Raw genomic sequence first — 13,079 nt, 5'->3', positions numbered from 1 at the left:
GAAAGGAGAAGCAAATGCTAAAAGGGAATCAGAAACCACCTGTTATGTAAGATATTTGCATAAATTGTATTTATACGACCATAAAAGAAAGTGCCACTATTGTGGGACAGATATAGGATCTATTATCTGGAATGCCTGGGACCCTGGGTTCTCCAGATAAGGGATCTTTCTGTAATCTGTTTCATCATGCCTTAAAAGTGTCCGATGACTGCTGATTTGGGTCATTCAGACAGATGCAGCAGCTTATCTGTCCATGTATGGGCACCACCGATGGACCTACCCCATCAATATCTGGCCTAAAATTGGGAAGATCTCATTGGGCAGGTTTGATTTTCCGTCATACAGGGGACCGCATCGGCTCATTGATGCAGCCCTCGGTCTATCTGCACCTATGCCCTAGGACCAAACAATCGAATTAGCCAGATATCCCCCACCTTTAGGTGGGCATATCTGGAGAAGATCTGCTCATTTGGCAACCTTGCCAAACAAGCAAATCTTACCATGTATAGCCACCTTAATTCTGCTACAAATCATTTAAACTGGAAAACTACAAATGTCGCTAACAAGCTATTAAGTTAGTGATTACCTTTCTGGGCCAAAGAAGCTTCACCAGCAAGCATCTCTAATGACTTTTGTGTGCTGCCATAAACTGTCATATTTGGAGGACTTTCGGCATCAATTTATTACTACAGCTCATCCCTGTGTCCCCCTCCACCCATACAAACAATGAAATTAGAGCAGGTGTAAAGGTCTCCTTTAATCACAGGTTCACACACCCACAGACTTACTGCCCTTTTATAACTGTACAAATATTTGCTAGGTAGGAGTTTATAGTTACAAAGACTTATGGTTGGTAGTCAAGAAAAGGGGAAATAAGGGGGGATGGGTATATTTCTCTATAAATTCTATATAATGGAGTGATAAAATAAGTTTTTCTTAAAGGACATGTAAAATCCCCATAAAAAATGTAATCAATGAACAGCCTTTCTGAAATCCTTAAATACCTACCACTCCAAAGGTTCATAGTAAGGCTGCAGTCTCTTAATTACTTGGGATTTCTTCTCCCCCTGCACCCCCCCCCCCCACCCCATCACATTACATATTGACTTTGGCTCTTGGCTAACTGAACATGCTCAGTTCTTATCAACACAGGTTACCAAAAAGACCCTCCAGTCTAGCTGCCAATGAAGAGATGGCACTGCTAGTTTCCATAGAAACTCTGCTCTAGCTGTGCACTCTGCTGGAAAGACATGTTTTTTTCTCCCAGTCTCCTCTCCTGAGCTCAGTTTAACTATTACAGTGCCCAGTCCAAGTAGAACTTTTTAGCAAAGTAAGGTCTGCCTGTGTAAGCCTGCATTCTTCAGTGCATGAACTTTACAGGGCACATGTGCTGTTTGTAATGTGATGACACTGGTGAACGAAGGGGATATGTGCAGTACAAATGGTGTGGTTTGGGTGGAGGAGATATGCCTAACTTATATACATGGTAGGAAAATGTGGAGTTTACATGTTCTTTAATACACGGAAACCAATTCGCTTATACAAAGGGGCAGATTTAGGCCTTTTTACAGATTGTTCCTTGTGGTAGATCTTTCATGCATTCCACCTCAAGAAACTGCATGAAGAAAAACAGCCTGTTCTTTTCAAAGAGTTTGTACTCGGTCTGCCACAGGGAAGCACCAAACATAGGTGGAAACAAGCACAAACTTACTGAAAAAACACAGGTTGTGTTAACTCCTGCATTCCTCTATGGTGGAACACATACAAATCCACATCAGGGGAATGCAGGGAAAGCACGTCTGTAAGAGCTCTTAATAACATTTAAACTGGGGAATTCTAAAGAATCCCTTGCAGTTTAAATATTATCATAATTATTAACACTTTCCTGACAGTTTTTATCAAAGCAGAAGAAGGCATCAATTCAATATCTTCGAACGCTTTGAGAAGTGGTAACTATCAATACTGCTCTGTAAAAAATAACAATGCTTAGTAAATTGTGTCCTAAGAGTAGATGATTGTCCTTTCAGCACTAGATGTCATATTTTATTAGTAAGGGGGAGAATCGCCCCTTTACTGAATTAGTGTCTGTTTATAAATGAGGGCATCAGAGATGCACAGTAACCTGAAATGTAGCAATGAGAAAAATGTTAAAATACAGGACCTAGTCATACAAATGCATTAAGGTTTTCTCTGGATTTATGTATTATCTTTCATTTATATACTGTAGGGGGCTGATTTACTAAGACACGAATTCGAATCCGAAAAATTCCGATTGGAAAACGAACATTTTGCGACTTTTTCGTATTTTTGCGATTTTTTCGGCGCCTTTACGACTTTTCGGAAATTGTCACGACTTTTTCGTTACCAATACGATTTTCGCGAAAAAACGTGAGTTTTTCGTAGCCATTACGATTCGCTCATATCTTGTCGCGACTTTTTCGTATTGAGCGCTCGTAAGCGGCGGGCGAAACTTTCAGACTTAGCATGATTTTGGAAGCCTCCCATAGGACTCAATGGCACCCTGCAGCTCCAACCTGGCCCAAGAAAAGTCACCATACTGAAGCTTGAATGAATCCGAACGCTACGGAAAAATCGCAACATTTTGCGCAACTTTCGGAATGGCTCCGAAAAAGGCACGACTTTTCGCGCAAGTTTTAACGCTACGAAAAAATCGCCAGATTTTGCGCAACATTCGGAATGGCAACGAAAAATTTGCGATAATTTTCCGAAAAATCGCCAAATACCGATCATTACGAAAAAAACGCAATCGGACGCATTCGGCCCGTTCGTGGGTAAGTAAATGTGCCCCTTGGTGTATTATTCACACCAGTTTCTGCCCCAGTGGAGCTTACAGTCTGCATCCCCTCACACACTATGGCTGATTTTATCATTAGCCAATTTACCCAGGACAGTTGAACAGAGATCAAGCAGAGGGTCAGGAGAGATTATAAAGGAATGTTAAAGCTATGATAAAAACCAATAAGGCAAATATAAATTGCTGTTATAATGAGATTGCAATCTAACAGTCAATGATACTGAAACAGAACGATCCATTAAATTCCCTGCCCTTTAATATGTAGTATTACCCATAATGCCCCTAACTACTCAAATGAGTTGTACATTATATTTCATACTGGTAAAGAACTAATAACTTTACATAAAAGGCTGATGTCCAATTTTTCTTTAACAGAAAAAAATAATACATGCTAACGTTCATTTTTTTATCTTATGCTGCTATATGTTCCTTCAATATAAATATTTCCTTTTCACTGGCAATAAAGCTGCTTTGTTTAGCCATGGAGTCCACATGTTCCAGTATGTCTGACTATTATTATGAAGAATTGCTGTTATTTCCTCCATTTTTTTCATCTTATCCATAAGTCTGACCCAGTCCTGATATGTTGGGAGTTCTGTACTTTTCCAATTTTTAGGAATCAGGGCCTTTGCTGACCGAAGCATGTGTATTATTAGTTTGTTCTTTATTATTTTGTTTGTCTTGAAGAATTTGTTTTGGTATGAAGATTCTCTGTTTTTTAATTAATCAGAATTCAATTCTACAGAAACCAAGGGTAGAAAACGGAGATTGTTATTTAGAAAAAATGCTAAACTGAACTGATCGATTTGCCACAAAGTAGGGCTCATTTATAAATACTGGGCAAGTTTGCACCTGGGCAGTAACCCATAGCAAACAATCAGTGATTAGATTTTTCAGACAGCGGCAGGGAGAACAATAAAAGCAAACATATGATTGGTTTCTTTGGGTAACTGCCTAGGTGCAAACTTGCCCAGTGTTCATAAATGGGCCCCAGTGACTTATACACCTCATAGAGATAAGCAATTGTTACACACAACAGGAAACCTACAGCAGATCAGGAAATTAATGCTACCCGCTAATTGGTTGTTAGGTTATTAAAACTGAGGCAACCTTTGCACCTATTATTACACTGCTTATGTAACTTTACTAATGAAAATATCTGCAACACTTCCCACAGTAGGGCATCTCCTATAAACTGCAGAGAAATCTCAAAATACAGTAATTTGCATAATGAACGCAAATATAATCCTAAACCTCTTTCTAGTACACACTAATGAAAAAATGAAATTGGTTTTAAAGTTATTAATGCAGAAATTAAGATTTTGTTTGTAATTATGTTTGCTTCATTTCATCAGTAGGCTGGATGATAAGTTGTAATTAGTTGCTTGAATTAAAGGGGCAGTAAATCCCTTTTTAAATTTGACTGCAATGAATAGCCTCTCCACCATTTGCTGTGTCCTAGTATATGACCTATTATAATAGTTGTAAGGGGAATAACTGCTCATTAAAATTACACAGGACACAAACACTTAATACAAAATTGCTCAGCAAGGCACTGTTTTATCCTGCGCCTTGAGCCATGGAGTTCTATTTAAACATATGGTGGATGCTGACAAACCTGATCTTCCTCTTTATTAGAACAACATGTTGTATTGTCTGTACTATGTTTCCAATAAGGAAAGCAGCCAAGTGTTTAAAGGAGTTTCCTGAAGTGTCTGATGGCAACACACCAAGTACCCATAAGGGAACATGACTACATGGGGTGCCTGTATTTCAGGTTAAACTCCACATATCTGGCCAGAACACAATGCACAAGGAAAGACTAATGGGCTCATAGTCATCTGCTGCTCAAACAGTTCTTAGGGTGCTGCAGATGGTATAGAGTTCGGAAGAGTGGTGAAAGGTTTTCAAAATAAACTCAGAAAAGTCCAGTTGTTTTAAACTTAATTCTACTAGATACGGTATTTTCCCTTTTTCTTTGTAACAATAACACAGAACCTTGTACTTGACAGTAACTAAGCTGCATGAATCCATATTGGCAAGGAAATAACCCTATTGGATTTCCTAATATTTGAGCTTTTATTTGGCAGACTAAAGGTATAGTGATTCAAATTACAGAAAGATCCTTTACCTGGAAAACACCAGACCCCAAAGATTCTGGATAATAAATATACATGTACAACATCATTGCAGCAGTTCCATTAGCTAGTATGTAATAACATTTATTAACAGACTTTCCATTTATGCAGCCATTAAAGGGTGAACTGTTTGGTTTGCATCATGAAAAAAGATGTTATTCTTATTAAAGTTCTAATACACATTAATTAAAAAAAATTATATTTTTAATGGCAGTTGTAAATGAATGTGCTCTATGAAGTCAGTGTTTATTTATCCCATTCGGTTTTCTGATTCTGATCCATGAAACCATGTAGGAGGTTGGCTCCTGCTCTACAGTTTCAGGAGACAGAACCCAAAGTGCAGAGAATGCAAACAGATGGACAAATACTGCTTTTAATAACATGACATTTACTATTTAACTTTAAAACCATTTTATAATTAATATATGTTGTATTTAGATGTATGTATATTTAAGTTGCTTATAGACTGATCCACAGTAAAACATACACCGATTTTAAACTTCCTCGTATTTTACACCAGTTTTTTTTGTGGTCCCACCAATATAAAATACATTTCCCTGATTTTAAAAAATTTGTTTCTACTGTATACATTTCTGTGTATATAACAAAATATACATATATATATAAGTAAAGGAATGTTTTTTCTTTAAGGTATTTTACACATTTTTGGAATAGTCATAAAAAAAAAAAATCTGTGCATAAATTGTTTGTGACTGTTTGTCATTGTCATGCACAAGGGAAATATGCTTTTTTTCCACCTATCAATTTATTGCTTTGAGGGAGGGGTACAAATAACTACAGATCAGCACCCCATTTAAACCTTATGGGAATGATCATGCAGAACAGGGACGATGGTGGCAATTTAGTGTTTCGTCTCCCTCTCTTGAATGTGCAATTACCTTTAAAGACATCTACTAAAAAAAACGATTCTTCATCTTGAAATCCTTTGGACAAATAAATCATCTAGGATATTATAGTACAAAAAAAATTAGAGATTTTTAGATTTTGAGACTTTTTTTTTTCATTTACCAGCAGTTTTTAGATTTTAGGGTCATCAGAGCTAAATACTCACATTGCATAATATCTTTGGGTGGGTGTTATATATATATATATATATATATATTGACTGTTAATGCTGAACATAATTATACTGTATAAAATGTTTATGTGCTACAATTTTACTAAGTTATTAAAACAGTAGCCTCCCAGCAGATATAAAATTGTATTTATTGGCACTAATGAGAACTCTAAATCACATGCACAGATCAGTAGCTTTCCCAATGTGAATGATGAACCTTTACAATCTTTACTGCAATAATGGCAAAGAAATGGTAAGCCATAAAGATAAAGGATGAAATCATAGCTCCTAACTGTCCCAAATTTTGCGGGACAGTCCCTCTTTTGACAGCTCAACCTGCAGTCCAGGATTCTTACTGAAAAGTCCCTCATTTCCCTTTGATCTCCTGCACTGAATGCTAAAAAAGATACAAATGTTTCTCAAACTTATTTAAAAAGTAGCTTTTGGTAGAGAGCCCCGAAAGTTAACAAAGCTACACCTGCACTGAGATACAATTGTAACCAATAAGCTTAACAGGTCTCTTGAGGGAACTGAAACTTGCAACTTAAAGGGCAATTTCAGCTTTTTTAACAAAACTGTAATAACACATAAAACAAGACCCCAGAACCCCAGAAATGTGTTGAAAATAACCTGCAAAATTTAGTCAAATGGGAGTGGTATTTAGGGGGTGTGGTCACACAAATGGGCGTGGTCAATACATTTATGCACAGCATTTCTTTTTGTCCCTCTTTCCATTTTCAGCATGTTGGGAGGTATGATGAAATCCTTACTTGTTCAAGATCAGCCTAGAAAAAGACTCTACAAGCTGACTACCAGACTGGGCTTGGGAGTCAGACTTTGAAAAATGGGATTTATGTTAAAGAATCCTGAGGTAGAAACATAAACAGAATTTATATAATCCTCAACAGTCAGACATTAGGTAAACTACCACTTTAATTAGAAATATACAGCATCAGCATTATCTGATGAATTATTAGTATAAGAGAAAGGGAATAAGGAAGCTAGAAATCATTGCTGATAATATAACATTAACTAATCCATTGCAACCTAGCAAAATGCATTGAGTCACAAGAGAAGATAATAAACGGCAGCACTGAAGGAGGAATCCTTCCAAATCTTCTTATACTAGATGGCATAATCTCAGGAGCAGGATCCCAGGGGGAGGAAGCAGTAAACTGGCACAGAGAATATTCACTTGCTTGTGTGCTCTTCATCTTACATTGCAGCCAAATGCAAACCTGTGGCCCTTTACATACTGCAGCCCCCTGACAAAACATAGATGAAGGCTTGGTATGTATATACTACATAATATCTGTATGCTGTGTATAGTAGGTGTGCCCAGGCTTTACAGATGTGGGTTCTTTTTACATGAGGTTATTACACCAGGGTCTACCACCACTGCCATGGGCCAGTGTTTATCTTTGCTAAAAAATGCCCCAGCCAAGGATATGTGCCTATCAACATTGCACCGGCATCCTCTTTTTCTTCCCAGTGGAGGCTTCTGGAGCTCTAAACACTGCGCATGAACAGTTTATTAGGGTTTTTGTGGGGGCCCAGCGGTGTTAAGATACACTGCTGATCACAGCAATTATGAAAACACACTATAAATTTCTTAGCAATTAATTGTGATTTCAGTCAAATATGCATGTGCATGTACAGACAGGTGCCTATTTATTAAACTGTGAAAAATCATCAGACATCACTGTAATAGTGCCAGGCTGTACGAGGAAGTGGGCATACGGAAGGACTCGCACTCAACTCCTTTAGGAAATGAGGTTCTTTATAGTGGCTTCAGCTTTACCAGTTTTCTCCCAGTCTCTATGGTAGCCAGCCTGCACTTAACAGTTCTGCCAGCGGAGGGTGCCAGGGCTGGGCACTGCTACTGCCTGTCACTGGAACATGTGGGTACACAGCTGTAATGGTTACAGCTGAGCAGTCTCTGTGATCTTCCTTGTGTATAAAAAAGGACTAACAAATTGGAATCCTTGGTAGCCACCTTTGTAAGCTAGAAAGGGAAAACAAACGCCCCTGACGTAAAAGGACGTCTAGGGTGAGAACCCACGTAGCGACTTATTTGCCTGCGACAGATCTCTGCTATCGAAGGAGAGTAACCACTCTGAAAAGGCTTTCCACCAGCAACAACAGAAGTCGCCAGTGGAAAGCCCTTCTTATCACTTTGGTAATCCAAAGTCACACAAATTTTCCTCTTGCAGGCAACTTTGCACGACTACAGACACTTTCGGAGTTACCCGATTTTGAATGTTCTCCCATCCCCCAGCAGCATTCTCCCAATTTTTCCAAAGTCTCATAAAGTAAGCCTCTCAGTGACGTCATTTGATGCATCTGCGCATGAATTAGTCAACTTCAGCAGTGATTTTGTGCATGACATCACATCCGGAAATGTACTTGACATCTGTGACGTCACTTCCGGCAGTGGGGAAATTTTCGACAGCATGTCGCATTTCCCTCTAGTCACATAGTCCTAAGGTGCCATAAAATATGGTGTTTTAGGCCATATATACACGGCCAATGTAACAGATATATCAGCAATTGTAATGGACCATGTCAAATTATGCAACTTTATAAACAAGCCTTTTTCATTTTCCATCATAAATCAAATTACACAGTCTGTTAATAGGCCCATTCCAATGTCCATGGTTTGAAAGGTCACCTTAAAAGTAAAATGAAATAGTTTTGCCTAAAACAATGTACAGTGACTCAAGCTTCCAGGCTGGCCCTTCATTCACCTACACACACCTTTACCGTCAGATTTCTGCTACAGTGAGATTACAAATCTTGATTTGATTACTATTTAACTGTAATACAAAATTATAATACTTTATAATCATTGCGACTTGATATATCTCTTTCTGTTTATCACACCATTGAAGGTAAAATACACTGAATGCAACACTAAGCAGAAATGACAGAAATAGGGCAAACAATGTAGGATTTTAACCAGGAGCCATGAGCATCTGGATACAATTCTACAATCCATAGCTGATTTGTTTTACATGGGTGTTTTATTTACTATTTTCCTATATACAATACAATGGCATCCACGCCATCAGAAGCAAGGGGATAAATACACCTTATTACATGGTAAAGTATTTATATGGAGCATAATGGCAAATAAGTTGCAAACTGCAAACCACCATTTAACCAATCTTTTGTTTCTCCTTTTCTTTCTAGAAGCAGAATTGTGAAATATTTCTGTATAAGTCCGACTTTGGCAATGTCAAGAAAATGAAGTAACACAGGACTATCATAATAATATCCCATGTAGGTAGTCAGTATGCCTATACTGATCATTATTACCTACCATTCTGCAGAACAGAGGTACATTATAGACAGATACTGTACAAATAGTATCAAAGACATCCAGACTCTAAATCTCAACATTGCTGTTATTCAGGCAGGTTCTACCAGCCACTGCCTTAAACTTCCCTAGGAGGGTCTGTCCCACAATCTATTTCGGTCTAATAAAGGCTAAACTAGGGCCACATGGGTGACTTAAATTGTCTGTGTCCCACAGCCAGCAGGGCCAGGCCACTAATATACCATAACAGCTCAATGTTATTGGATGCAGGCAAAATGGGTCACATGCAGTTTGATTCCTGTGTGCCCACTCTGCAGATCCTGCCATTGGCCAGCTATCCAGTAAAGGTAATTTGGGTTACTCCATGTTCAGGTCAATATGTTTAATAAACATCTGATTTCCAGTCTCTCTTATCGGCTGAGAATCTTTGGCTGCCCTCATGCTTGGAGCACTTCTTCTTTATATTGCTATGGTGAGACGACCTCCTTCAGACTAGCATTTACAAATCTGACAGTGGGATTCAACTGCAGCAATCGTTACTTTGATTTACTTTAAATGCAGGTTAAAAGTGTAATCCAAAAAAGCAGTCAAGACCCAATAAACTGTAGATTGAAAGGGGATGGATACGCAAAAGATAAAAATTCTGCTGTACCACTAAATATAATGACATTTAGTACATTTGGCATCTGGTCACACACACTGATCTGGGCAAGTTCTTACATTACAATAACATTTTGTCTAATGAGCAATTCTGTAAAGAAACTTTCCAGTATACATTAATTACAGGTATGGGACCTGTTATCCAGAATGCTATGGGACCTGTTATTCAGAATGCTCGGGACCTAAATAAATTAATAAATTAAACAGTAAGTAAACTAAAGGATTGTTTTGGCTCCAATAAGGATTAATTATATCTTAGTTGGGATCAAGTACAAGGTACTGTTTTACTATTACAGAGAAAAAGGAAATAATTTTTAAAAATGTGAATTATTTGATTAAAATTGAGTCTATGGGAGATGGCCATTCGGTTATTCAGAACTTTCTGGATAATGGGTTTCCAGATAAGGGGTTTGATACCTGTACTAATGTTCAGTGGTTTATAACCATGAATGTTAGTGAAAGCAGAATGTGTTCCATTCTATTCTCTGCCCCACTAGTCCTGATATTTGAAACAAGGCAGCAGAAGCCAGCTGCTTAACAGACCAAGTAAAGGTTGACTTGTGCTACAGTACGTTGTTTCAAGGAAGAGAACCAGCAGTGCAGAGCAGCCAGGGACAGACAGATATTGCCTTCAACTGCAGATACATTTATAAATAACTTAAAAACACTGAAAAATGGTTACAAAATGCATATTGGACAGTGGCTCAGAATTACCATACCTTGCATTAGTCAAATGTTCAATTTCTGGCTTTACAGCCGCTTTAGAAAATAAACCCTTCTGAAGGAAACTGCCACAAAAGATGTGTGATTGGGAAATGCCCTATTGCTGGTGAGTACACAAGTAAGGAAATAATGTGTCAGGTGGTCATTTTAATTACAGAATATAGAAATTGCATAATTATTTCCATATAGAACGTTGAGTCCAGCAAGGAAAATACCTTCCAACCCCTCTTCAAAAGTATATGGACAGCACAGGGTGTGACAACTCAGTGCATTGTATGTCTTGTTCCTGCACAATGTATTCTCCATAAGCATACACATTTATAGCAGAAGTGTAGTAGAAGAGCTTGCAATCTAATGGGTGGCCCAACAGAAAGGGTGTTGAGTGCTTAGAAAGCACAGGCTCTGATGAAGCTGCAATCAGAGGCGTGAGTCATATAATTGGACTGCAAAGAGGAAACAGAACAAATGGAAATGAAAGAAAGAGGCAGAAATGGTCGCCCTAGAGGGGGGAAGGCAGGGAGCAATGCAGGAGAATGCCATGGGAGAGGCCGGCGCCTGAGATCAGGGGAACATGGGGATTATGGGGTGTGGGGGAATCGGAGGGAGTCAGGAGTGAAACGGCTGGCAGAAAGTTAAAAACAAAGCATGGCTCCCTAGTAGTTGTCACTCGCTACTTGTTAGCCTCTAGCAACAGCCGAGGCTCTTGGGAGCTGAAGTCCAACAGCAGCGGGAAAGTTCCAGGTTGAAGAGGCACCCAGTTACACTGTAACACTATACACAACTATGCTCACACGCTCACTCAAGTTTCAGTAGTCTTACCTGGTATCGGGCAGCAGCGGGAACCCGCCTCCACAGCCCGACGAGAGCAGGCATGATGTTGGCAGCTAATTCTCCCGATTCACATAGCAGCGACTCCGCCGCGGATACTCACTGTGCATGGGAGGCAGCCCTCACTTCCTCTGTCACTCCCCAGTCATCAGGGGGCTGCAGTGTGCCAGGCCGGCCAGCAGGGGGCAGCCGGAGTAACATGGCACAGGGGATGGATGCTTTTACATAAATAGGAATCAGGGAGATTATTCTCCTCAGGGTAGCATTAAGGGCGCATTTATTCTGCAGCTCGGTGCAAATGAAATAAGTGGGGGGGAAAGGGCGGAGGAGAGCAGGTTTATTTTAAGCATTCTTTATATTCAGAGTAATCAAAAAAATCTGAAATGATGCTGTAACATAATGTATTTTAATGTGTTTATGTATTTGTTAAAGTAGATATAGATACATGAATACAACCCTTGCTTGAAATTAACAGGCCAAGCTCATGTAAAGGTATGATGTTGTGGCCAAATGATCCTCCTTCCATTTATTCTTGGAGGAGGGGGGGAATCATGGCTTCCATTTCCTAAAGTGCCATAGATATAACCTGAAGATATGAAAACAGATATAAATGAATTAGCCACAGTTCATTATATAAAACATTGCTAATAAGATAAAACTGTATTTTCTATTTATTAGTGTTGTCTTTTTGCAATGAAACCAAACAACACCTGCAATATTTAGAGCAACAGCTGGAACTGACCTGAGTTGCCCCCTATATCTCAAGGTTGTGCAAACAAAGGCAGCTATAGAAAGGTAGATTTAGTACCTCCCACTGTGCTAAAAATAAAATGTGCAGGAAGAAAGTTAAAAATATAGGAAGGTATTTTTATTTTCAGAAAAGGTGGCAGCCTAGTAAGCAGGGATCTGGATAAAATATATTGCCACATTGGAAAAAAAACAATGAAATATGTCTGTGTATCCTCTGCCATACTGGTTGACAGGCACAGCCCATATTGTCCCTACTAGAAGCACCGGCCTGCGTCAGCCCTTGGGGTAATGTTTCTTCTGACTTGTGCGTGTTCCTGTAAGGTACAGTGTAAGGCATACACCGCCTGTTTTTCTGTTGTCCTGAATGTGCTGTTCTTCTGATGAACATTCTAATAGATTTTGCTGTTGAGGTTTTATGGTTGGGGGCTTTGTGTTTAACCCTTCTGTTTTGCAGCACTGGAGTCCTCAGCTTGATTCCTTCCCACTCCAAAACCATTGAGGGAATTGTTTCTTAATCAAATTTACCCTAGTGTGTGAATGTGATAGGCACCTTAATGTGGCCAAACACGTTACAATTACGATCTTTCCTTCAAGCATTGGTCAGGGCTGAATCATCAGATATGGAGGTAGAAACAATAGGAATTCTACCCCTATTTGATGATTCAGCCCTAAATACATGCCTTTGCTTGGGCGCCGAATCAAAATCTTTTGTCCCACCCGATCAACGAGATGACAGATATTCAAGGCTTTTGCATTATCGGTTGCCTC

The 13,079-nt window shown here is 39.1% G+C and overlaps 1 protein-coding gene across 1 annotated transcript in view; it reads right to left on the bottom strand.

The window, feature by feature from the left end:
- mcub (mitochondrial calcium uniporter dominant negative beta subunit) overlaps positions 1–11,737 on the bottom strand; it is a 51,182-nt gene extending 39,445 nt beyond the window's left edge. Inside the window, 1 exon segment of the mRNA NM_001126576.1 lies at positions 11,553–11,737. Coding sequence (NP_001120048.1) covers positions 11,553–11,606 — 54 coding nt within the window. The 5' untranslated portion in view covers positions 11,607–11,737.
- Between the last annotated feature and the right edge of the window lie 1,342 nt (positions 11,738–13,079).

Source organism: Xenopus tropicalis, chromosome 1, assembly GCF_000004195.4.
Source record: "Xenopus tropicalis strain Nigerian chromosome 1, UCB_Xtro_10.0, whole genome shotgun sequence".
Taxonomy (NCBI): Eukaryota; Metazoa; Chordata; class Amphibia; order Anura; family Pipidae; genus Xenopus; species Xenopus tropicalis.
This window is presented reverse-complemented; position numbering and strand designations above follow the sequence as displayed.